The sequence below is a fragment of the Elgaria multicarinata genome, chromosome 9 (assembly GCF_023053635.1).
Source record: "Elgaria multicarinata webbii isolate HBS135686 ecotype San Diego chromosome 9, rElgMul1.1.pri, whole genome shotgun sequence".
In the NCBI taxonomy this organism is placed as follows: Eukaryota; Metazoa; Chordata; class Lepidosauria; order Squamata; family Anguidae; genus Elgaria; species Elgaria multicarinata.
The window spans coordinates 29,862,758-29,890,093 of NC_086179.1; the positions used below are offsets into that span (position 1 = coordinate 29,862,758).

The 27,336-nt window shown below is 39.6% G+C and overlaps 1 protein-coding gene across 1 annotated transcript in view; it reads left to right on the forward strand.

Annotated features, from left to right (window-relative positions):
• CRY1 (cryptochrome circadian regulator 1) overlaps positions 1 to 17,849 on the forward strand; it is a 33,503-nt gene extending 15,654 nt beyond the window's left edge. Inside the window, exons 2-13 of the mRNA XM_063133433.1 lie at positions 2,468 to 2,576; positions 4,469 to 4,611; positions 6,373 to 6,557; positions 7,884 to 7,972; positions 8,627 to 8,767; positions 8,864 to 9,175; positions 10,539 to 10,690; positions 10,800 to 11,002; positions 12,214 to 12,315; positions 13,276 to 13,347; positions 15,111 to 15,182; positions 15,270 to 17,849. Of these exons, the coding sequence (XP_062989503.1) occupies positions 2,468 to 2,576; positions 4,469 to 4,611; positions 6,373 to 6,557; positions 7,884 to 7,972; positions 8,627 to 8,767; positions 8,864 to 9,175; positions 10,539 to 10,690; positions 10,800 to 11,002; positions 12,214 to 12,315; positions 13,276 to 13,347; positions 15,111 to 15,182; positions 15,270 to 15,373 (1,684 nt within the window). The 3' untranslated portion in view covers positions 15,374 to 17,849. The remainder of the gene's footprint in view (positions 1 to 2,467; positions 2,577 to 4,468; positions 4,612 to 6,372; positions 6,558 to 7,883; positions 7,973 to 8,626; positions 8,768 to 8,863; positions 9,176 to 10,538; positions 10,691 to 10,799; positions 11,003 to 12,213; positions 12,316 to 13,275; positions 13,348 to 15,110; positions 15,183 to 15,269) is intronic.
• The last annotated feature ends 9,487 nt before the right edge of the window (positions 17,850 to 27,336 follow it).

Sequence of the window (27,336 nt, forward strand, 5' to 3'; positions counted from 1 at the left end):
CTCAATGTGTCATTCTTTATTTTAAAATGTTATGAACTGCACTTTACCCAAAGTGGATTTCACAGCAGTGTACATAACAATGAAACATTCTGTACAATAAACTGTCAGTACAATAAGAACAAGAGGCATAAAACTATTTGTTCCCATATGTCAGAAATTATTTCCAACAATTCTTTATTCAGTATACAGTTGTAAGGACATATGCCTCACAGTGGACAATAAAATTGCAGTATGGCTTGTTAACTGCCATCCTCATCATGCTTGTAGAATGCAGAAGCCCATACCTTCTAATTTCATAATAATACATTCATACCTTTAGTTGGGGTGAAATCTACTTTAAGCATGCAAAATTGTTCAAGCAATTTGCTTGCATTTCTCCCCACTCCCCACAGCTATGGTGTGTAGGCAGTACTACTTAGGTTTTATGCAATCTTTCTTCCAGTGCACTCAATGAACAACTGTTACTTTAAACATCTATCATAGTTAATAAAAGAGGTACAAAAGGCAAAATGATACAATAATTCTCTAAGGCCCATTGGATATCTCCTCAGGAACTGATAGTATAGCTCTTCAATATGGCTTCTCTTTTTTTGTGTGTGTGAGGCTTCCACTCGGGATATCCATGTTTTTATGTAGCTCCTTGGAAGGTGAGTATGGAGTTGTCTCATGTGAATTCTCTCAGGTGGCTGGTAGTCTTTTCAGTAAGACATATTCTAGTTTCTCAATTCCCATTTACCCCAAGTATTGAGGCAAATTGTATGTTACTTCTCCTGTTAACAGATTTACTCTGCAGTGGTAGGTGAATTTGAACAAATAACTAACGAAGGGCGCAATAATCAAAATAGACACCAGTTTAAGGTAATGCTTAGCAATGAAATCAGATCTACATTTGAATCTATGTACTACAGAAATGTAGGGCATGGGTGAGCTGACTAAATATTACTCTTGGAAACCTGTTCATCCTTTCTCTTGTTTAATATGGTCTTTTGAATGTCGAAAATGTAACAACCCTAGACAACACACAAAAGTATCTTGTCAATATAACAGCCTTATAAATCACACACACACACACACACACACACACACACACACACACACACGAGACAAAAAAGATTCTTCTGTGTATGCAGGTTAGACTACATGTGAGTAGTTTTGTAGATAAATGGTAATTCTTGCTAAGATATTTCTGGCATATTGTATATTTGACTTGTATATTTTCACTTTTTAAAATACAGCAGAACTACACACTTTTCTTATATCATTAACTGCTTCACCATTAATTTGCTTGGCAAATGCACTCACTTAGTGTGAAACTATTCATTTGCTAATATAGAAAAAGCCTATCTGCTTGCTCTTTGTGAACATGTTTTTCAGGAGCTGACTTTTGCATGGAGAGTTGCTATATTGTGTGACTTTAACAAGCAGCACATATGTGGTTAATGTATATTGTTCTAAAGTAGTTGGAATTGCATAGTTGTATATCATTGCCTCACACAGAGATATACACACAGGGTAGCAACTATTCTTCAATCCCAATTCTTTATCTGTATGGGCTGACACTGTTATTCCATCTTTAACAATGGTTGTAATCATTACTGAGAATTGTTTCAAGTGCTATGAAAAATTAGAAAAAGTGCTGTATAAAAATTTGAGAGAATGTATGTGATGTGTACAAAAGCCATTCTATAGAACGGCTTTCTAGATTGTAGATCGCAAGCTGAATATGAGCCAACAGTGTGATATGGCTGCAAGAAAGGCAAATGATATTTTGGGCTGCATTAATAGAAGTATAGCTTCCAAATCGTGTGAGGTACTGGTTCCACTCTATTCGGCCCTGGTTAGGCCTCATCTAGAGTATTACGTCCAGTTCTGGGCTCCACAATTCAAGAAGGACGCAGACAAGCTGGAGCGTGTTCAGAGGAGGGCAACCAGGATGATCAGGGGTCTGGAAACAAAGCCCTGTGAAGAGAGACTGAAAGAACTGGGCATGTTTAGCCTGGAGAAGAGAAGATTGAGGGGAGACATGATAGCACTCTTCAAATACTTAAAAGGTTGTCACACAGAGGAGGACCAGGATCTCTTCTTGATCCTCCCAGAGTGCAGGACATGGAATAACGGGCTTAAGTTAAAGGAAGCCAGATTCCAGCTGGACATCAGGAAAAACTTCCTGACTGTTAAAGCAGTACGACAACGGAATCAGTTACGTAGGGAGGTTGTGGCCTCTCCCACACTAGAGGCCTTCAAGAGGCAGCTGGACAAGCATCTGTCAGGGATGCTTTAGGGTGGATTCCTGCATTGAGCAGGGGGTTGGACTCGATGGCCTTGTAGGCCCCTTCCAAATCTGCTATTCTATGATTCTATGAACTTGGGTGATTGGTCACGACTCCTCTTCATGCACAAAATCTTGAACTTGAAGCACAGGTTTTTAAAAAATAAGTGCTCATTTCTTATATAATCTTTCCTATAGGTTTCTGCTTCAATGTCTTGAAGACTTGGACGCCAACTTACGAAAGTTAAATTCTCGTTTGTTTGTGATTCGAGGACAGCCCGCAGATGTGTTTCCTAGACTCTTTAAGGTAAATTCCGATGCTTCACTCTAGCTTTGATTGCAGTACCTTTCTCCCAGTGTTGCTTCTGTGGAAAGCAAAGAAGCTCTTACACTGTATTATTATGAATATAATTGCATTCAATTTGAAGAGTTCTTTGCTTTCACGTAGGAAGAGTTTTCACACAAGTTGTGTAGTGTGTATCCAGTTCACATGAACACATCAACCAGTCTGGATCTGTGGTCTTCAATTTATTTGAATAATTTGACTAAAAAACCAGTACACACACCACATTCCAAGAGCGTAATGTGCCTCAAATATATATCAAAAAGTTGAAAATTAGAAACAAAACCTTTCTAGTCAAATACCTTTCTAATGTTTTACTTTCGTTGCCATGCAAATATTGTAATATTGTTAGAAGCATTAAACACAAATATTAAGATGTCGTCAGAGAGGACACCAAAACATAGTGGGTGCGTTTAGACGTTTGCAGCGGGGGAAGAAGCCATCGTGGCTGTTCCCCCTGCTCCCTCATGTCTTGCACGCATGACCACCATTTGCATTATTCTCCAAACTGGGTTAGCGTTTCATGCAAAGTTGGATCGTTTTGATCATTTTCCAGACAACTCACCCTGATACCCAGTGATCTGCAGTAGGGGTTGTTTTACCCATGATGGGTTGGTGTGTTGTGCGAACCCAGACGTGCCAACCCTTGCCACTCTTGCTGAGCTGGGCTGCAATTGCCATTTGCAATCATGGGCAAGCTTGCTTTTTTTCTCCTTGGCAGTAACAACCGTTCCAAAGGTGCCCAAAAAGCACCTTGGAGGGGCTTTCAACCTCCCACTTCATTTCCGCTGTTCCCCTTTTCCTGGCTCCAATCATGACCTTGATCTTCAGAGCCCTTTTTAAAAAACTATTTCACAGCCCCTTTTGTGCACACACGCACGCACACACAAAAGCGGGAACGGGCAAAAAATTTTTAACTTCCCCATGCCCAGAGAATGTCTGCAAATTGTTTTTAATATTTGTTTAAAATAGCGCCCTGTGCCAAAAATCAGATGGGGAGGGAAATTCAAACCCACCCACCCCGCCATGGACCCTTGGGGCAACAAGACCAATGTGTTGGATTCTCCCCCAGCTGATTTTCGGGTGAGAAAGTTTTTTAAAAAAGGTGTGGGGGGGACTCTGATCACAATCAAGGTGATGATTGGTGTCAAGAAGAAGGTCTTGGCAGCAGACAATACGAATCTGCAGCTGTGTTGATTTGGGTTCTGGTTCTGCCAGGTCTAAGTCATCAATCCGGTTCTTCGTCAGGATAACAAAAGAACCGGATTGATGACTTGGTCATGGCAGAACCCAACTCAACACAGCAGCCAAGTCACCTGGAATGCCAGGTGGATGATTGATTGGGGGAGGGAGGATGAAAAGTCAAACAAGCCACGCACTGTGAGTTATTCACAAAACAGTCCACAGTGCATGGCTAGTGTGTCATTTGACTGTATCCAGTACTTCCAATATTCATGGGAATCTGTTTGTTCTTTTTCTTTGCTTTTTCTATTTTTTTGTTCTTTCTATCAAGATGTCAACACTTGGTAGAAATTCTTCCTAGTTAAAAGTAGAGTATCTGCAAGCAAATTTCTGAAAGAGGGAAGGAATGGAAATCAGATCCTATGAAACTGACTTCTATAATAGCAGAAGTGGTGACCAGCAGAATGCATTTTGGAATCCCAAGAAGATTCTTGGTGCATGGTCATAGTGGGGGGGAAATAAAAAGATGCACCATTTTAATTCTTGTCCTACTCCTACTAAAACAATTGACCACTTATTTTTGTGGTTTCAGAATATGTTAATATTTATTAACCTTCTTTCTTCATGAAAAAATTACATCCTTTTAAAAATTACATCTATTTTCAATACCATAGGAGTGGAATATTGCAAAACTTTCTATTGAATATGACTCTGAGCCATTTGGGAAAGAGAGAGATGCAGCAATTAAGAAGCTGGCTACTGAAGCAGGAGTGGAAGTCATTGTACGAATTTCACATACTTTATATGACCTAGACAAGTAAGTTACCAGTTTCCTAAGTGTAAATGAAAGTAAGCTAAGTTTACTATTTATTATGCTTTATACATGTTAACAATAAAGCAGAACAGATTTTTTTCTGCAATAGGAAAGTATTCAGTGCATTATTTTCCCATGGGAATTTTGCCATTTGTAAAAGCACATTGCTTTCTAAATTTATTTAGTAACATGAATGCATCCCCTCCCGGTAAAATTTTGTCAGTTTAGTTTCCAGTGCCTTCCTTTTTAAACAATGTGAGGGATTTTTTTCATTAAGCAACAGTAGCAATTCTTGTTCTTTCAAAGCCATGTAAAATAATAAAACCCAGGGCACACACACTCAACTAACTTTTATCACTCTCAATCCCCAGCTTCCAATAGTGATAGCTGCCCTCAGAACTCCACTGACCAATCCCAACTCATTAAAGAAGCCCAGTGACCATGAAATTCTACCAGCAGCACAGCTAATCCCAGCAATATAAATATAATGTGCTGAACTTTAATAAAAACAGCAGTTTCCCATTTCATCACATTGTTCACCCCTATTTTAGGGCATTATACTTTCATTCAAAATTTTCCAGAGAGCCCACATTACTCAGTCTTGGTAATCTTTCATTAGTGCATTTGAAATAAAAATCAGTAGAGCTCATTTGAATGAAACGTTGATGTAGTTGTAGCAGATGTTGCCTTTTATAAATAAAAGCTTTTCAGTTCAGAAAATGTGTAATTGTTTCTAGACATAAATCGTTGCCCATAAATATTCACAACAGTCAGCAACATGCACAACCCACCTCCTTTTGCGTGCTTTTATGAATTAATAAAAGTTAGACCTAGCAGGTGAGTAGAAAAAACATTTCTTGTAGCCATAGCTTGCCATGTTTTACATCAATGTTACAAAAAACAGAGGCAGTCTTCGTGGCCATAAGAAACATTTCTAAATCCATATAATGTAATACGCTCATTAGGTCAACTCAAAACTCACACAAAATATGTAAGCTTTTGAGTTCTCCAAATCGCAAGAAATTACAAAAAAACAGGTTGATGTCAGGGATGAAGGCTGACTGGGTATTATAGTCAGGATATGTGCATAGTCAGTCTTAAAATGGTATTGTTTGCAGATTTTCAAATTGGGCTCTGCCAGGTGATACAATGGTTTCAATGCCCCTAGGACCTCTGGGAATAAGCAAGTAGTAGACAATTTTTGAACTTTCATTTTGGAAGAAAGTAAAATCCAGCTGTTAACTCTACTAAACTGTGTATATCTAGCTATAGTTTATACTTTACAATAATTTTCTTGTTACTCTTCTGTAGCTTAACATAGATACCGTCTTGTTAGTTATTTGTCTGGTGATGGTTAGCCCTGCAGTCTGAAACAATTATGGATGGCATCCAATACTGCTTCTATGCTCCCGCACATTGTGGGACTGATCACTAGTGCAACAATGAGTTAGCGCTTCCTAAGGCGAAGTCAGTGATGCTCACTTCTGTGACCTGCCCCATTCCAGAAATGAGTGTGTCCGTTTTTTCTCATTCTAAGAACCGCTAGCTCCCCATTGCGCAAGTGGAGGATCCCGTTGGTGTGCAGGCGCAATAACATACTGCCCATGACGGACCATGGCTTTTAGGTTTTTCTGTGTTCCAGTGCAGATTTTAACTATCATAGTTACAATATGAAATTGGTTTTTTTTTATATTACAGGCACAATTGTACTTCAATATAAAGTATTTTCTAAAAGAAACTAATTTTTAGCTTTTGTCTATCTAGGATTATAGAATTAAACGGAGGACAGCCACCTCTTACCTATAAGAGATTTCAGACTCTAATAAGTAGAATGGAGCCATTGGAAATGCCTGTGGAAACTATTACTGCAGAAGTAATGTCAAAGTGTGCTACTCCAGTTTCTGATGACCATGATGAGAAATATGGTGTTCCATCACTGGAAGAATTAGGTAATCAAGAGACTTCATCATTATTCCTTATGCACTATAAAAATAAAATTGGGTTGCTTTTAGAATGCGGATATATTTGCAGTGCTGTAGGACTGGCCTGACTTTACTGTGTCAACTGTTCACTTACCATTGGACTCTTCCTGGCTGTTCTCTGCACCACACAGAACACCACTAGCCAAGGAAATTGCTCTGCCTTCTCCTCTTCCAAAACAGACCAGCATGAGTGTTGACTCCATGAATCTTTAACCCTTTCCCACCACAGTAGCATTATGAGAGATATCTCCCAGTGTTGAAAGACCGCCCACGGAAAGAGATGTAGATGTTCAAGCAAGTCTTTCCAAGTAGTTGCCTATCACCGACCCCTGTCCAATTCTCTCTTGCATCCCTGCCTTACTTGCAGGTTGTAACTGAGAAGTCTCCAGGAGAATGTATCACAAGCAGTCTGGAAGAAGATATAAGTGGTATCCAGAGGCCCGCTCACCTTGAAAATCACTCTCTCCTATCCGGTGGAAAGGGAAACCGTACCTACCCACCTGATCAGGACTTTGATCAGGACTGTAATCCCTCCTGGAACATACATTCCAGGAGGGATAAGCCATTGGAGGTTGACAACTATCTAATAAAGGGGATCTGAAGCACAGTGGTGATCCTTGCTCTGTACACCCTACATTTTTGGCTGGATGGACAATTTTCCTTGTCTTGCCAGGGAGCTTCGTAGTGGTGTGTGTGTGTGTGTGTCTGCAGCACATAGGAAGTTGCATAAAGCAGCTCTTGTGGTCTCCTCCTGGCCCCCTTCTCATCCTCTCCATGCTCCATTTACAAGTACGGAGATGTAGTCGGCACGGCGAGAACTGTACCAGTGGTTGAGGGAGGGGTTTGAGTGTTCCTGCTACTTCAGTGAAGTAAAAGTAGAATAAATAATGCAAAAATTAAAGGATTAATTTTCATATCAATGGCCTGATTCTGTATAAGGCAGGTTCATATACTAAATTTGGGTAATGTAGATAGTTGCAGAATTTAGCTTTTCTTGATGCAGAACTTGGATTTCAAAGGCCAATCAGCAGATAGAAGGAATCCCTTTATTCACAGAGGGACACCACTGGATGTAGCCCACTGAATTAATTAGCAAAGGAATAGATCATATGCATTTGCTTGGTAGAATATACAGCACATTTGCAAACATTGCATATTCAGACAGAACATCTTTGGAAGTTTAGAGGTGCAATTTTTTAATTGTAGTACTTGGATCTCCCCCCCCCCCCCACTTGACTTTACATGCCAAGTGGGAAACTACATTCTTGACAATATCACTTGGCTATTATACAGGTTTTGATACAGATGGACTGCCTTCTGCTGTTTGGCCAGGTGGAGAAACGGAAGCTCTTACAAGGTTGGAAAGACATTTAGAAAGAAAGGTATGTTGCTGTACTTTGCATGCAATTAATTTTAACTGCATGCAAAGATTTAATTTTGCATGCAATTAATTGTTTTTGCGTGTATATAACTAATTCTCTATACACTTTAACAGCAAAGTGTTAATTTTAAATCTTGACTGAAAACACCATAGGACAAAGGATGGGCACATTGTAACTCTCCAGGCGTTTTGGCCTAAAATTCTTATCAACCCTGACCGTTGGTTGTGCTCACTAGGGCTGATGGGAGTTGTAGGCCAAAACTTCTAGAGGGCCACTTTGCTATTTGATAAGAAAACATAAGAGTGATCTACCAAAAATACTTTTGTTAACTCTTGTAAATATAACTAATCTACTTGTTTGTTTGTAATATAAAGACTGACTCAAGTACAGTAGCCTTTGGGGAAGAGTCAGCATTATTCTCAAGTTTTATTACTACATAGAAGTAATTTTCCAACACTTCTTTTCACTAGTTTACAAGTGAAAAGCTGAACAAACTCAGTGGTAAACAAAATGAAGCTAATAAACTTCAGTGTTCCCAGAATCGTGAGATATTAGATATGCACCTAGCTGTTGAAACTTACTTTTTTTATTGATCCTAAGAAATAAAATAAAAAACTTTAAAAAGTAGATAACAATTTCGTTTTTCTTTTTAAGGCTTGGGTAGCGAACTTTGAACGTCCACGAATGAACGCAAATTCTCTTCTTGCAAGTCCTACAGGACTTAGTCCCTATCTACGCTTTGGCTGTTTGTCCTGCCGTCTCTTTTATTTCAAGTTAACGGACCTGTACAAAAAGGTATGACTTGGCTACCTTGAATTGTCAAATATTTAATCTATAATACAATGCTACTTTTTTTTTTAAAAAAAAATTCTTATCTGCTATAATTTTCAGGTAAAAAAGAACAGCTCTCCTCCTCTTTCTCTCTATGGTCAGTTGTTGTGGCGTGAATTCTTCTACACAGCAGCCACGAACAATCCACGCTTTGATAAAATGGAAGGCAATCCCATATGTGTGCAAATTCCATGGGACAAGAATCCTGAAGCTTTGGCAAAATGGGCAGAGGGCAGAACAGGGTTCCCTTGGATTGATGCTATTATGACCCAGCTACGTCAAGAAGGTTGGATCCACCATTTGGCCAGGCATGCTGTGGCATGCTTTTTGACTCGAGGAGATCTGTGGATTAGTTGGGAAGAAGGAATGAAGGTATACTTTTAATTCATGCATTTCTGGTATTGCCCTTTAAGATTTCAGTTTAGTATCTTAGTTGTGTATATATTCCTAAATTACCTTCAATTCATATAAAATAGGTTGTGTCTTTATCTGTAGTGTTGATCCTTCTGTACATAATTCCTTCTATTGTAGAAGTCTATAGTATTGGCCAACCGTTTGAATTAGTACCTGTAGACTGCAATCATAATCACACTTTACTAAGGAATAAATCCTTTTTAACTCTATGAGACTTACTTCTGAATAAACATGCTTACGTTTGTGCTGTAATGGTAGATATTGCTAAACCTGTGGAGTGGAACTTATAGGCTATCACAACAGTAAACATTATGTATTGTTATATAACTTCAGCGAATTTAGTTAAATGGCAGCATCTAGTGGAGAACTGACATATTACGAGTCACACATTCCTTGTGAATTTTTGTTACCTCTGAACATTTTTCTTTCAGCTCTAAATTACATCAGCTTAAGTGTTCAGAATAACATCATATACAGTCTGATCCTGTGGATTAGCTTTTGCCACAGCAGTGTGAGCATTTTCTCGTGCCAGTGCCTCTAAATTGAGTTCTGTTTCCAGCAAAGGGGCATAGCTTTCCACTCCTGCCCTGCTTTCAAGAAACTTACACTGCTTGTTGCATTCACATTTTGGTCAGTATGTGTCTTATATCTGAGCCAGACATCCATAGAATGCTATGCAAGGGAGCCAGATGGATTCCATGCAAGGAAACTGTAGACTTCTCTGCACAGAATAAATTCATTGCAGCAAAGGAACAGAACAGTCATCAGCAAAGGAACATCTAGATCGGTTTTTGCACTGGCGGTGGTGTCCACTTTGAGATGGTCTTATTTTTGTTTCTGTTTTTTAATTTTGTTTTTTTATGTATGTGAGCTGCCTTGGGTCTCTTGTGCGTGTAACTTGCACAGATGATTTTTTTTTTCCTGCTAACATAGCACAGATTAAAAGCTGGATGAGTTCTGCTCTTTAATCCAAACATAACTGGCTCAACAGGGTATGGAATAAGAATTGATAGTGAATTTTACTTAGTATCATATTTATCATTATTTATTTATTTATTTATTTCATTTATATACCGCCCCTGTAGCTAGAGCTCTCTGGGCGGTTTACAGAAATTCTAAATTGAGATAGAAACGAGTATACAAAATTTAAAATTCTAAAACGCAAAACATACATAAAGCATTATGTAACTTGTGTACATTATGTAACTACATTTTAACAGCAAGCATTCAGATGCCTTTGTACTAATACTCTAACAATTATACAAGTTCTTAAAAAATAGTGTGTGCTCAGACTTACTCCCTAGTGTTTGTTTTTCTATAGGTATTTGAAGAATTGCTTCTGGATGCTGACTGGAGTGTGAATGCAGGCAGTTGGATGTGGCTATCCTGTAGCTCCTTCTTCCAACAATTTTTCCATTGCTATTGTCCTGTGGGTTTTGGCAGAAGAACTGACCCTAATGGGGACTATATCAGGTTAAGTACCATTGTCAGATATTAGTGAAATTAAACATTTAATTATTTGATCAAGCAATAGCATATAAAACTCTGATTTAAACATTTTTCTTTCTTCTTTTTTAATAAGACGCTATTTGCCTGTACTCAGAGGTTTTCCTGCAAAATACATATATGATCCTTGGAATGCCCCTGAGGGTGTACAGAAGGCTGCAAAATGTATAATAGGAGTCAATTATCCAAAACCAATGGTAAATCATGCTGAGGCAAGTCGTTTGAATATTGAGAGGATGAAACAAATCTACCAGCAACTGTCTCGATACAGAGGATTAGGTATGAAACATTTTGATTTATAAGCCCACTTTTCTTATATGATTGCCCAGGGCCCAGATACTAGAAAAATGTTTGTCACTAATGGACTTGAAAGTGATTGGGGAATGAAATACTATTTCTCCTAGGCTTTTCATTCATATTTACCTTTTTAATGTAGAGTTCATGTCTTAATCCCTTGCATAGGTAGTTCACTGAATTCGCTGGCACATTTGTCTGTGAAGCCAATACACAGTGCTGCCATATGGAGGTAGTTGGCTCATGCATATGGAGTGTGGGAAGGGCAGCGTGTCACGAGTTGACATCTCCAGAGCCATTTGTAAAATGACTCTGGGAGGTCTTCCACTAATCCATATGTAGGACTCTTGAGTGAATCTTTTTTGGATAAGTGGGTGCTTTAGAGAGTGTTAGTGCATATATCTTCCCTCCACCCCATCCCTTACCCCCATTTAGTGTAGCTGTCTTACTAGGGATAAGGAATGTAACAACTATTGGTGAGTTAGAAATGTTCCCTTCTTCAGCAAGATGCTCAAGCAGGTCAGAGATGGTGGTAACCAGGGAGAGGGCATTTTCAGTTGTGTCCTCCTGCTTTGGGAATTCCTCCCTTGGGAGAGGCCTAATGTCTACATTGCTATATTTTTGGTGCTAAGTAAAGACAGGGGTCTTTTTTTCTCACCTAGACGTTGAAAAACCTTTCAGAGTTTGGTGCTTTTTAATTACTGTTTTATGTTGATCTACTGTGTTTAATTTTGTAAGCCACTTTGAAATATTTGATGGGCTGTTCATTAATAAAATAAAATAAATTATTGATCAAGCTCAGGTTAGCTTTTTTAAAAGCATTGCCTCTTTTTGTCTAAAAAGCTGAGGTTCCATATCAATATGCAGGGATAACGTGCTGTCTTTTCACATTAGGATTTAGTTCTCTAATTATCAGCCTTGGTCATTTTTTTAGCATTCTTTCTGCTGACTTGTCCCTTCTGTTTACAGTTCTGTGTTTATTTATCATTATGTCTTAACTCAGACTCTTGTCTGGGTATACATTTGTATATTTAAAATATTGCCTTGATCTGCATATTTTCATCCTGTTACTGGGAAGATCTAGTTTTCCCTATGGTGAAATGCAGAGAAGCCCAGTGGAAGTATGGGGAAAGATCTTGACCAAACGGGAATGTGTGTTCTTCATTTTAATACTTACTGCATTTTGTTTTGATTAGGCCTCCTTGCATCGGTGCCTTCTAACGGGAATGGAAATGGAAATGGTGGCCTAATGGGATATTCTCCAGGAGAAAACCTCCCAGGTTATACCAATACAAATGGTAAGTTATCCCTACTATTGAGTCTTAGTCAAATTAAGCAGGGAAAACAGCAAGAGTATCAGCATTGTAATGTTTAGCAAATTTTACCAGCGTTCTAAAACCAGAACTTTAATAGCACATGGCAATAGAAATAACTTAAATGGGAAACATATTAATAAACATTCTCTGTATTAGTAAAATGCGATGTCTACATGCTAGGGGCAAAATGCAGAGGAGAAGGCAGGATAAGAGAGAGTTTCTGTTGAGAGTACAGACCCCCTGTCCTGGCACACAAGAAGCTGTTCAAAGTAACATTTCTCTCTACCTCCACCCTGACACACTGCCCTCATGCTGCCAGGGCATATCATGAGTACTGGGAAGCAGTGCAAAGGCACTAGTTTTTCAGCTGGTCATCTACTTTGGGCAGTGAGTGAAACTGTCCCTCTGTTTCTAAGAGGATCAGGAGCTAGATTGGATTGTGTTGAGGAGAATATATATTCTCCTGACCCAGTCCCCACCCCCCACATTTCTCTGAGCTCCCTTCCCCCATGAAATCCTGATGGAACTTCTCAAGTTTCTTCTGTCAGTGAGTCCAGATGTAAAGATGTCATCAATAGATCTCTGGTGGAGGAGAGTATTTGGGGGGCAGGAGTTGAGAAAGTGCTGTTCTAAGTCAGCCATGAATATGCAGACATACTGTGGAGCGATGTGAGTGCTCATGGCAGTACCATTGATCTGAAGTTTTTATGTTCTCACTATTGCTTATGTTACTGTAAGTCATTACAAAGTGGCAGAGTTTGGTGATTTGAGGTGTTGTAGGGCCCATCTGGAATGATGTGGCTTGTAGTTTACCTTTGTGGGGAAAGTTGATAGAAAGGGCCTCAACATCCATGGTAAATAGGATGATATTCTCTGTCAGATTGTTAATGGATTATTCCCAGAAATTAGAAAGTGCTAATTATGTGGATTGCTTTCCTACAGGATCCCAAATGGGAACAAGTGAAGGCCATATAGGAGAATCTCGTACAGGAACAAGTGGAATTCAGCAGCAAGGTAAGATAGCTTTTAGATTGTAAGCCTGTGGGCAGGGACTGTCAAGAAATACTTTTGTAAGCCGCCGTGAGAGCCTTTTTTGGCTGAATGGCGGCATAAAAATCCTTAAATAAATAAAAATAAAAAATAGCTAGAGAGAGAGAACGTTCCTTTAGCTTCACATAGTTAAATTCCTCAAAAGTCTTAATTACACATTTTGACAATATGAGTTGCCTTTTTTTAAAAAAAATATGCTTTGGGGGGATATACCAGTTGAACAGTGGTCACAAGTGAGGCTTTCTGTTAGTGCTGCTTGTTGTGTGATCAGATGTACACGCCCCGACATTGCCCCGTGATATCTTTGAGACAAGTTCCTTAAATTTTGTCATACTGAATCTATGCATTACATTAGGATATAATCCAGAGAAGACTAGATATGCATAAATATTAAAACACTATAAAGCCAGGGTCTCCAATGTGGTGTGCCTCTCTTCAGAACCTGCCAGGTGTGCCCTTGTTCTCCTAATTTTTATTTTATTAAGATTGTTTTGACAAATATGTTTAACTGGAAAATTAGATGCTCTTATCAGGTTTATTGGTTTGTGTGCTGGAGTATTACCTCTCCTAAAATAAGCAGATTGGAGAGGCAAGGAAAGGTACAGGGTGGGCAGGCTTGGGACTTAGCATTTTAAAAATAAAAATAATTGTTGTTTCACTAATACCTCCCTTTTCTTAAGATAGCCCAGACTGGTTATTATCTGAGAACCAAATCATTCTGTTTTCAAAGGGGTACTGCTGGCTTTAAGTACACAACTAGGCTAGGAATATTTATGCACACTGCCTTTGTTCTGGATTAAATTTCCTAGCCCACCTGCAAAGGTTAGAGTTTTCAATAGCACAAAAACCAAACAAACATCTTAAGGGCATTAAGTACCTGATTGCACTTAAGAACCCCCATTTAAAAATCCAAAATGTGCTTACTTACAAAGAGAAGATACTGAATTGAGCATCAAACAAAATCAAGGAAACTCAATGGATATCTTACTAGTTTTACCACAGGTGGGTTTTGCTGCACAACTTAGATATTCTAGAAGAGTAGATCTTAACTTCTGAGTCAAGTTCACATCAACAACTTGTGACATTCCAGTCTGACTAGCTTTTAGTGGAGTCCAATGTGGCAAATGGGTATCACATTGAAGACCAGGATAGCAGTGGGAGGGAGAGAGGGAGGAAATGGTAGACTCCCTTGGGAAAGTAACCAGTTGGGTCTCAATAGCAACAGGTTTGCTGACTTTTCAACCATAATGTAGGAAAAACTATAAAAGCTTAACGTTTGCCTTAGCATTACGATTTCTAGAGGCTGGAGGAGCCCCTCCCCCGGCCATTTTGCCTCCTTCCCCAGTAGCGAAAGTGCCGTGCAAGTGACTGCCCACCAGCACACACACACCCCACTGTTACCTTCAATTACAGATCAGAGATAAATGGCTATACCTCCAGGGAAGCAGCAGGCCTGATGAGCAAGCTGCAGGCTGGATTAGGCCTGTTTCCCAGAGGTTGCCCTTCCCCTTGCACAAAGAGAGAAAAAAATATATTTTTCTACAGAATGTATGAATCAGTTTTATCTGTGACACCTAATGATTTTGAGTTGGAATGTTTTAAATATAGTAGTACTTAATATGCAAGTTCATTATAACTGTGAAAAAAAGTTATTCAGTTGCTCCCAGGAATATTTATTGCTACTCATCTATACATTTAAAAATATTTTTTAATTTGTGTTTTAACAGGTTACTCTCAGGGGAGTGGTATTTTGCATTATGCTCATGGGGACAGTCAGAAAGCACACTTAATCCAGCAAGGTATGTTCTCTAAACACACGTAATGGCATTCTAATCATGTGAAAGACAAGTATATTCTTAAATTAGGTCTTTGGTTTGAATTTACAGGAAGAACATCACTTGGTACTGGAGTGTGCACTGGGAAACGGCCAAATCCTGAAGAGGAAACTCAGAGCATTGGTCCAAAAGTCCAGCGACAAAGTAGTAATTAACTGGGTAAAAATTCTGAAGGAAATGATTGATAATAGAAGACTACACGCTGTATTCCACTCTCACAAGAAGAAACTAAGCATGCCTCTACTGCATAGTTGAGAACATGACTTCCAATGGAGAAGTGGACCAAACACCACTGAACTTGCCATCCTGTCTGGCAGTAGCCCAGAGTAACCTGCCGTTCATTTCATGCTTCTAGCAGCCATATATAGGGATACCCCGAGCATGACTTGTATTGCCAGCTTCTGTTTTTCCACTAAACCGTGTATTAACTTGATCCTTTTTGCTTGCTGAGTGATAAAAGCTCCCACTTGAAACACACCAGCTATTTGTGTAAATGCAGGGAGTAGCTATTTATTTTGTTTATATGAATCTCTTTGTTAATTTTTATGTGCTCCATAGTTTTTATATTGAGAAGGCATTATTTTCATTTTACCTCCTATTATGGCCTACAGATGTTTCCCCCTTCCTAAGCTGCAGTATACCTAAATTTCCACCTCATTTGCAGCTCAGTATTTCCCCCCTCAATAGTCAGGTTCTACTTTCTCCCTTAAGAGTTGAATATACAGGTCCACACAAAATAATCTGTAGCTACATTGCACATAGATTTACCTAGCAGATTGCAGTATTTTTTCTCTCTGCTTTTTATAAGTGTTTTATGTTGCTACATAGATGCACCAGATAGTACATTTATCAAGGTTGCATTTAGAACAAGTAGCCAAACCTGCTCTGAAGTATCTTTGGTCCTGAAGCAGTTCTTCTATTCCAACCTTCTATTCAGAATTGTTAGAGCTGCCTGCTCTGCTGGCTGGGGATTATAGGAGTTGTAGTCCAGTACATCTGGAGGACACTGGGTTAGGAAAGCTGCACTAGGGCCGTCCGTTTTCCCTTGCAGCTCTGCGGAAGGATTTAGGGCAGTTCACAGGAAGCATTCTGCACAAGTATTATCTTAAAAGTGTATATACAGTTCAGGAGCTCCATCTTTCTGTATGATTGCCATACCAAGAACCCTAAGCATTTGTACTGCTGCTGATTCTTACCAGCTGGCATAAAACAGTGGAATAGTTTATTTTGCTATACCCTCTCTATGCCTGAAATACTATAAACATGAAGAATTGCTCCTGCAATAATTTTGGAAGTGCCAGCTCAGTTCTTAGTTTTGCGTAAAATGCTGTGACATTAAGTTCTGCAATGCACCATGAAGCCCGTATTAGGAATTAACATACTGTCAAACTTTTCTGAACTTTGTCTCTGCATCAAATTAAATCAATTTATCCAGCCCACTCTCTATTCCAACTAGCATCCAAACTAAAGGATAAAAATAAAACTTGAAAGAAGCCATTACCCATTTGCTCAGCACTACATTTCTGCCCTGTTTTGTTTTAAATTGTAGGTGTTGAGCCCTTCCTTTATTTCACCTTTATTTCCTTGTCTGTCTAGTCAGAACTCAAGATTTAGGTTTTGAGGCTGAGTATGGCAAATCTTGTCAGTTCACTCCGCAAAACTGTAGGCCTCTAAAGAAGCTTTACTTTTGGGGAGTTGTTTCTGCTTATGCAAGAAGTTTAACTTACCATTGTGTGGAACCTGTAAAATGTAGTAGACGCCACAAGTAGTTCTAATTTGGTAGAAAAGGCCAGTGCATAGGATTGTAATGTCGATCTGTCAATGCATGTGCTTCTATGTGGAGCCTTCTTTTGCCTTTTGTCCCCACACCCATTTGGGATTCTTTTGATATATAACACCTGTGTTCTAAAATCTGTAAACCTGTTCTCTTTGCCCATCTGTGCTTGTGTTTTTGGCTTACAGTGTTGTTGAAAGAAGGATCCACATCCTAAAATTTCAGGGCAAAATATCACTTCATAGTGGAATTAATTGTGAGAGTACTTATATTAAAATGTTAATTTTCACACATTTATTTTCACACAGTGAATTGTTGTAAACAGCTGATTTTGTTTTTGTTTTTTGGAATGAATTGTTTCTAACTGGCATTTCTATGGTTTTTAAACTTTTAATGACTTTCACAAAGGGCAAATAGAGATTTGTAAATAAAGCATTTGGTGATGAGTTGGGTAACTTAATGTAAATATGAGCATTCATGATTAGTGATAGACTCATCAATATATTTTTGATATTTCATGTATGGCTTTCAGTAAAAGCAGTAATGGATGGATGAAAATGAAAAGTGTCCAGGCAATGATGACCTTTTTAGATTTAATATTTTTAGATTTGGGACAGGTTTTTTGACCTCTTTATGATCTAAGCTCTGTCTTTTCATAATGTCAACTCTTGTATGTCTGTGAATAAAATACAATAGAGATGTTACTGTATGGAAATACAGTTGTATATAAGTCCCATATGCCAATATTTTTGTTAAACTACAAAGTTGTCCTGTAATACGTCCCATTCTTGTATTTCTCACTGTCTTGTTCAATCACAGTGAGGATTTCCTTGTTAATAAAAATGTATATACAGGTTGTTCCTTGTAAGCTTTATTCTTGTGCAAATTCTTTTAAAATGTTAGTATAAGCCTTTGCAGTCTAAAACCCTAACTTATGGTAACAAATGGCATTTTAAGTGTCACTAGCTTTTCAGAATAGCTGACTAATCAATTCCTGATCTGCAGATTCTGTTAGGTGATCTTAACTATATAGTATTTTATATATATATATATGCTCATGGTTTGGGTTGCTCATCCAATCCTTGGCCAATTCAGATGACTCCTATGTAGTGGAAGTCTCTATAGTCTAGATTTCTGTTGGGGCAATAAAGCCCCTTTGGATTAATTTGCTAAAGCTAAGCATTTTTGTGTGTTAAGGATTATATATTGCTTTCATAGAATGGTAAAGGTGTAGGAGAATCTGGTTCTGTTGGTAAATGGAGCGGGATGGAGAATGCTGTCTGAATCCTTAGTAGTGACACTAGCAGATGGGGGGAGTTTCATTTCTTTCTCCTGAACAATGCCACATCTCAAGCCTTTTTGTTCCTCCTTTGCACAGGTGCTTAAAGAAACTAATGGAACTCTTGTCTCTGCTCTTTAAACATAATTGTGGGGCAGGCATGAATGTAACAATGTAAAAGACGTGAGTTTTGGACAACTTTGGTTCCAAATTTAAAACACCTTTCCAGTCCTATAGTACCTTCGTCAGGACCTGGTCAAGGAAAGTCCCAATGTAGGATTGAAACTTTAATATTAGGGGGGTGGGCGTCAGCTAAGATAGCAGTATAACTCAGGTGCTCCTGGTTATGTGGGGCCTTTTTATGTAACAAATAACAGGACCAAATAACTTCTAAAAACTTGTGTATGAAGATTGAAAGATGATGCAGTAATTATATTTACACACACAAAAATCCAGACGCATACTTTCCATCCCAGAATTGCCTTAGTGTAAGTCAGGAGAAATTGACATTGAAGATAGAACTGTCATTGCGAAAGGGGGCATAAAGGCAGAAAAAGGTGGGAAAGCTGTTGAAGAAATGCTACTGCAGGTGGAATGGCCTCTGGTGTCAAATAATATGTGTGAACTTGTAAAAGACTGGTCAGAAAATCTCTGAAACGTTATCTAATCTCTGGTATGGAATAACTGCAAATGCTGTCATGGAAATGGCTTTTGAATATCAACTGAAGTGGGGGAATCTAGTTTTAGAAAGATGGCTGCTAGTCAAAAAGAATATATCTAAATTGAAATTGGATCACAAAAATATGGAACCGGAAAACATAACAAATTTTAAGGGAAAATGAATTAAAGGCTTTTGAAATAAGGAAAATACATGATTCAATTACATATCTGACTTTAATATGAATTTAAGAACCACAGTTGTGAATTATTTCTAAAGACTTAACAAAAAAATGAAGGAACTTTAGTTGGGCAATTAAGGACAGCAAACAGCAAATTAATCATGAAAACAGAAATAATGAGTTATTTGAGAATTTTTATCGGAATTTGTACGCCTCTGGCAATCCAGATCCCAACCCTATAGTACATATAGAAACATATAATGAAAATAAATTTAAAACGAAGATCATTCCAGATACTAAAACCAACCAATTTCAGAGCATGAAATTGAGGTAATAAAGAGTAGAAACTCAGGACTAATTTGTGAGGTAGTGGGAGACTTCACAGTTCCCGAATAGGTGCAGTCCTTAACGTCTTGGAGTCCCAAGACATGAAATTAGGGTGACCATATGAAAAGGAGGACAGGGCTCCTTTGTCTTTAACAGTTGAATAGAAAAGGTAATTTCAGCAGGTGGTATTTGTATATATATGGAGAACCTGGTGAAATTCCCTCTTCATCACCACAGTTAAAGCTGCACGTGCCCTGCCCTCTTTTAAATCTGGTCACTCTGGTATAGTTCTTGCAGCTTTAACTGTGGTGATGAAGAGGGAATTTCACCAGGTTCTCCATATACACAAATACCACCTGCTGAAATTACCTTTTCTATTCAACTGTTAAAGACACAGGAGCCATGTGTCACCCTAATGAAACAGACATGCTTAAGTAATATTCAAGTTGGGGGAAGACCACACGTCTCGGATCCTACTGTCCCACAGCATTACTAAACCATGATGATTTTCTTTCCGTCTTAGTTAACAAAATTAGCACATTTATCACAAACAGTATAGTGGAAGATCAGATGGGTTTTATGCCCCAGAGGCAATTAGCTAATGCAGTAAGAAGGTCATTAATTAATTTCAGAAGTAAAGAAATTCCTTTAGCGCCACTATCCTTAGGCATTTTTAAAGCACAGGGTGGATTGGGTTTTTTAATTAAACTTTTAACGGAAGAACTTTAGAACTAATTTCATACACATCATGAATCAGTTATGTTCTCCATCAAAAGCCATAGAAAGAGAAAACTGTTTAGCACCATTTACACATAGCTGCCCCCTGTTAGCATTGCTTTTTGCAATTGTAATATAGAAACAGTTTCTCAAACTTCCTGCTGCTAGGGCCCACTTGAGAGAGCTGAAAGTGACTGAGACCCAGGAGTCACAAAAGGGTGACAGATGGAGGTGGAGTTTGGCTTTATCAACTGGTAATTGTTAGTATCTTATATTGATATCTAACCCTTCTGAAAATTGCTAAATTTTTGCCACAGCTATATACTTGTAGCAGTCAGTTCCCTAATTCATCTTTCCTCCAGGTAAGTGCATGCATTGGATGTAGAGGCATCTTTACTCCGACTATCCGTTTTAGGAAGCATTTGTTTATATCGATGGCACCCTGAGATCTGGTCTAAGGATTGCAATGGCTGATGTAGAAATGCATCATCACTTCTAACTTCGCCTTCGGGAGATATAGGCATTGCAGAATTCTAAGGGGGATATAACATTATTCAATAAACAAAAAACCTACGGTTTACAAAACAACGTTAAAGGCTCTACAGTTTTCAACCAAACTCCAAAAAGCAGGGAAATTGGGAGTTAAGGCTCACAGGCCTATAACACCACATCCTCTCTAAGGAGGCAGAAAGTGCCAGTGAAATTCTCATTCTCCCAAAGCAGATATAAACCATGAGGACAGGATGGAGAATAGGATATGTAGAGGTGACTGTGGGGTTGTGGAAAACTGATGACGAACAACTTAGGGCCACCTACTTCTCTTTTTTTGTTGCTGAGGTCCTCAAAAAAACTACTGGCAACATATTTAGGAATGTGATTAAAGTGATATTGGTAAGAACTTGATAATGTCAGAACATGATAATCTATTGGATAGGCTATTTATTTATTACATTTTTATCCCGCCTTTTTTCCTGCAAGGAACCCAAGGCAGCTTACATAACCCTCTTCCTCCTCTCCATTTTATCCTCACAACAACCCTGTGAGGTAGGTTAGGCTGAGAGTCTGTGACTGGCCCAAAGTCTCCCAGTGGGTTTCCATGGCCGAGTGGGGACTAAAACCCCAGATCTCTCGAGTCCCAATCCAACATTGTAACCATTTTGCCTCAGTGGCTCTCCAATAGGCTTTGAGCAAATCTAATGGCGGTTAAGGGGGAAACAGCTTAAATGCTAAGGGAACTCTGTCTTGATAGGCTTGAGTACTGGGCTGAAAACAACAGGATGAAATTTAATAGGGATAAATGCCAAGTTCTACATTTAGGGAATAGAAACCAAATGCACAGTTACAAGATGGGGGATACTTGGCTCAGCAATACTACAAATGAGAAGGATCTTGGAATTGTTGTAGATCGCAAGCTGAATATGAGCCAACAGTGTAATATGGCTGCAAGAAAGGCCAATGCTATTTTGGGCTGCATTAATAGAAGTATAGCTTCCAAATCACGTGAGGTACTGGTTCCTCTCTATTCGGCCCTGGTTAGGCCTCATCTAGAGTATTGCGTCCAGTTCTGGGCTCCACAATTCAAGAAGACGCAGACAAGCTGGAGCGTGTTCAGAGGAGGTCAACCAGGATGATCAGGGGTCTGGAAACAAAGCCCTATGAAGAGAGACTGAAAAAACTGGGCATGTTTAGCCTGGAGAAGAGAAGATTGAGGGGAGACATGATAGCACTCTTCAAATACTTGAAAGGTTGTCACACAGAGGAGGGCCAGGATCTCTTCTCGATCCTCCCAGAGTGCAGGACACGGAATAACGGGCTCAAGTTAAAGGAAGCCAGATTCCAGCTGGACATCAGGAAAAACTTCCTGACTGTTAGAGCAGTACGACAATGGAATCAGTTACGTAGGGAGGTTGTGGGCTCTCCTACACTAGAGGCCTTCAGGAGGCAGCTGGACAACCATCTGTCAGGGATGCTTTAGGGTGGATTCCTGCATTGAGCAGGGGGTTGGACTCGATGGCCTTGTAGGCCCCTTCCAACTCTGCTATTCTACGATCCTATGATTCTATGAAAATGTCAGAGCAGGGATCTTCAGTCGGTGCCGGCTTGAGGTTTTTGAGGGCCTTCAGGCAAGACACCCTCGATGGGGCCCCTTCCTCAGCGAATCTACCTTCTCAAAGCCATCGTCAACAGCTGCTCTTGCTCTTCGTTGTCTTTCTCATCATTTGCTTGCTTGACAGGCAGAAAACCAGTGAGCAAGTATGCAATGGCATCTACTACTCCTTCCTTCACACCACCGCCATGGTTTAGGTAGGGTGACCATATGAAAAGGAGGACAGGGCTCCTGTATCTTTAACAGTTGTATTGAAAAGGAAATTTCAGCAGGTGTCATTTGTATATATGGGGAACCTGGTGAAATTCCCGCTTCATCACAGCAGTTAAAGCTGCAGGTGCCCTGCCCTCTTTTAAATCTGGTCACTCTAGTATTGCTCCTGCAGCTTTAACTGCTGTGATGAAGAGGGAGGGTTTTCCCAAAGGTGGGTGGGTGCCACTACAGAGAAGGCCTGCCGCCTGGTACTTTGTGGTGACATTCCATTTGTTTCAGAATGACCAGCAAGGCCGCCTCTGATGATCTTCAATGTCACCTGGATATGTATAAGGGAAGGCAGTCTGCTAGGTATGCCGCTCCCAAGTCTTTTAGGGCTTTATATGATAATAATGTATGGCTTGGTAGCTAATAGGCAGCCAGTGCTGGTCTTTCAACACAGGGCCCTGTGTCCTTCACTTGGGCAATGTTCCTACGCCAGGGCTGGGGTGGAGGGAGGCGTTTTAATAGTAATGTCTATTACTTCACTTACTGAAGAATGTGGCAAGCAAACCCTGCTGTGTTTAGGAATTCTCCTGCTGTTCCTGCTTGGAGGGAGGGGGCTGGGACATGCCTGATGGCACCACTGGACTAAGGCAACTGTTTGTAACCAAATTAATTTATGTAGGACAAAGAAAAGCGGGCAAGAGTATGAGCAGTTACACAAAGTAAATTCTTCCAGCATCCCTCTTGCAGTATCCGCCCTTCCATCATTATTAGCTCTAATATGTGCTAATGACTCTACAACTAGATAGAGGCGACTGAGTAATCCTGATAGGCCCCTTTGGCCAAAACAAAATGCTCTTAAGATCTTCATAATTAAAATCTGTACAGATTTCATTAATTCTATGGAATAAATACAGCTGCCTACAATTAACTCTTCATTCAAAAGCTTTCACTCCTCGTATATTAGAGCAATTGTGTCTGTGTAGCATCAAAGTTGGCTATAGGATAAGGCTGTTTATTCGCTATATTCAGTTTGAAGACACAAGGATTATTGTGCCGGGCCTATTCTCCAATATATTTACATGGTTAGAAATTCCAGGGTGCAGCAGGCAAGCTGAACTGTCTTCCAAAGGCCTTAACAGTTCTGCAGCAGTCTGGGAAACTGCTCACCTTAACATATATTAAGGCATTAAGAAGTGCCAGGTCAAGATATACATATTTACCTAGGCAATTTAAATTGGTTTTATTGCTTCTTTGCAGTTTTAAGATTTTGTTGCCACTCAGTTTTGTGTTCTATAAAGAATTCTATGTTGTTGTTTTATCATACTACACTTTTATGATTTTACACCATCCATTAGGATGGATAGTCTAGAACTGTGGTATCCAATGTGCCCATGGACATCTGCTAGGATCAAGCTCGGTCTCCTTCGTGTGGGGGACTGGGTTTGAGAACTTGAGGAAACTTCTCAGGAGCTTATCAGATAGGAGGCTCAAGCTCTGAGATCACCCTGACCCTAGGAACTCAACCTTTATTGGAGGGGGGAAGAGAACATCGGAGTTGACAGACTCTAGAGTTTGCTGCAGGGTCAAGAGGGTGGAGTTAAGAGGAGGTGGGAGGTAGTCTGCTAGTTGCCTACGCAGCAGAAGCTTTATCAAAAGCTTGTTGGGCACTTCGAGAAACTATCTTGTTAGTTAATAGGCATCTGCCTTGCTTTGTTAGGCTAATTAAGCTTACAGAATAGCTCCTAGCATTCACACCCCCTTCAGGTGTAAAGAGACATCTATTTACTGAATAAAGCTTTGTGGGTTGCACAACAGACCTCTTTATTGTCTCAGGTCTTGGTGGGAGGGCTTGCCAGGTTCCCTGTCTTTCCTGATTGTATTTCTTAGGATTGTTTTGTATTTTTTTTAAACTGGGAGGCTGGCATGCTTCAGAGCAAAGGACTGCCTCCTCCTTTGGGTTCAGAAAAGTGGTTTTGTGTGTTGGAGCTCATACCCGGCCACTTCTTCCTAGTAAGGTGGACATTTATGCATCCGCAAAAAAGAGAGGGTATGCATCATCAATAAAAGAGGACATATCTGCATAAAATTTGTAAGTGCTAAATAGTTACTTTGTTTTAAACAGAAATATAATGCATCTTGGCACTGTGACTTACTAACCTATGTACCTGTCTTTCTGGACATTTTATACACATTTACACCATTTGGTGGGCATTGTGGTAGTTTTCATATAATCTCCAGGAACATAACAGATGTTCTGTGTTAGATCAGAATCAGAATCATGAATTCTCTTATTTAGGCAGAGACAGAGTTATCCTCAAGACTAACACAATAAACCAACCCTAAGCCACTCTTTTTCAAAGTTGTGCCCCATCCAACCCAAAGCCCGATGCATGTCCGATGTATGCTGAGTTACTGCAGGATCTAGTTTTTACCACCCATGCATTTCAATGTAACTTCGGGGGCACCTTGTCGTGTGCACACAGCAGTATCCTTTTCTGTTGCATTAATTGGAGGAACCAGGTGGGGGAGCTCTTCGTTCATTGGTACTCCTCCTGGACATGTAAGAAATGATCAAAGGGTGAGATTGATAGATGGGCTAAGAAAACATGACAGTGGGAAATCAATTAATTTCACTCTGTGTGTGTGTGTATAATGGAGGTGGTGTCCTTTTTTCTTTTTAAAGCAATGCTCAGTGTTGCAGCCACATCATCTATTTCATTCACTTGTGGTGCTCAGATCAATAAGGAGAGCATTCTCTCTCTTATACTCTCCCAGGCAAAAATGTGATCTATTATTAATCAAAGCGGACTAGATTTCCACTGAAGATACGACTTCCAGTAGCAAGATGCAGTTGCCCTGATCCTGGGAAGCAGTCAGTGCAGAGTCCCGCCAAAGTAAGCTTGCACACACATGTTGGACAACTGCATGTGTAAATTGGATGCTTATCAATATGGAAGTCATTGGCTGGGATTCTAAGATACATCAACATACTGCACAATCCTATGCCTGTTTAGACAGAAAAAGTCCTACAGCTCCTAGTATTCCCCAGCTAACATGGCTGTGAATGTTGGATGAGATTGACCCTTGGTCTGGTCCAGCATGGCTCTTCTTATGTTCTTATGAAGTGCTCTCAGCCACCCAAAATTCTTCTTTATTTAAATACTAGCAAACAGACCTGGCTTTGCACAGGTTGGGAAGAGCCCTTAGTTTAATATAACAAAGCTTAAAACATTTGTCAGAGTTGGAGACATTGTGCCTGCCCCATCTGAATGAAACCACACCCATTGGAACCCCTAGGAATGGCCTCCGCCATGGCGTTACTTGTGTATTGTATTTGTGTTACTTTTCAGCCAATTTCAGATTTTGATTACTAATTGCTATTAATTTTACAGTGCTTTCTGTTTATTTAAACTTTGCTTGCTGCAGGGTTGAATCTTCATGCCAAGTTTGGTTGAAATTGATCTAATGGTATTGAAGCTATAAATATTTTTAAATTTTAATTGGCTGTCATTTTGTTTCAAGATAGTGGATGCAATTTTGAATAGTTAAAATATGCTTGCGGCAGTGCCGAATCATGATGAGAAGTTTGGTTGAAATGGTTTACCTGGTATAGAAGCAGTAAATCTGTAAAGGTTTTGATTGGCTGCCATTAGTTTCAAGATGGTGGATGAAATTTCCACTATGCCTAAAACCATCTCAGATAGAGGTAGAACAAATCCCCCCGAAATCATAACAATCGGACATATGGTTTTCGAGTCCATCAAGGACAATCCAAACAAACACTTCTGTTAAGAGAGAGAAAATAAATTCAAATTTCAAAAATCATGGTACCTGCTGGGCATTTTGTGGATATGTCTGCAGGTGCAGTGGTGGCTGTGGGCACCATGTTATCTACCCCTACTTTGGTGCTCGTCATAGGAAGTACTTTAGAAACTGATCCTCCAAAAAGGCCCTAAGCCTGTTGGAACAGGGAGAGACAGCTGTCAGTAGCTACATGAGTTGCAGCAAGGATGATAGCAAAAAGAAATTGGGGTCAGGAATGAAAGGCTACACAAGATGAAAGAGAAAGGGAGGCACTGCTTGCAGAAACGTGTGTGTGTTGAGTGAAAGTGGTGAAATATAAAAAGCATCTATATATCCACAAAAACTTAAAGAAAGGAAAGCACACAGTAATAAAATGTCCCAGAAACACAAGACAAAGAAAACGTGTAACGAGATCTCCAAAATCATACAGCTGGTGACAATTAGATGTATTCTCCACAGGTAATTCCAAAACAATCCATAGCTAATAATTCAATCTATTTAAGATCCAGACAACTTCGTTTTCCCATTGCAATCTCTATGGCTCAGAAGAGAGGGCAAGGGGCACCAAAGATTCTTGGCATAATTCATCCAGACAATCCAAGACAACGGCTCTAGGGAAAGATCTAAATCCACACATGCAGGGGTTTAGTTCAACCTTGAAATCTTCATTGGAAACTCAGCACTACATGGGTCAGAGCCATCAAATCTAAGAGTCAAGACAGGTTCAAGAGTAAATCTAGAGTAATCCCACCCACACACAGAGGTTTCGACAACCGTAGCTTCCACTTCAGTGTCTCCATGCTACATGGGTCCAAATCCATAAGAAACGAGAATCCAAGGTCTATGAAAAGTAGAGCAGAACTTTTCATGGCAGATTCTTAACAATACAAAGTTCAAAGAGATAAGAGTCCAAATTGGTTGAAGAGTCCAAATGAGGAATGCTTTAAGAGGTTCAGGCAGTAGTAAGTCCAAACAGAGAAGATTTGGGGGAGTGAAGACGAGACCATTCCTAGCAAAGGCTCCCAGCCTGGGCATCAGCTTAAAAGCGAAGGTGGGGCTGTGATAACCTT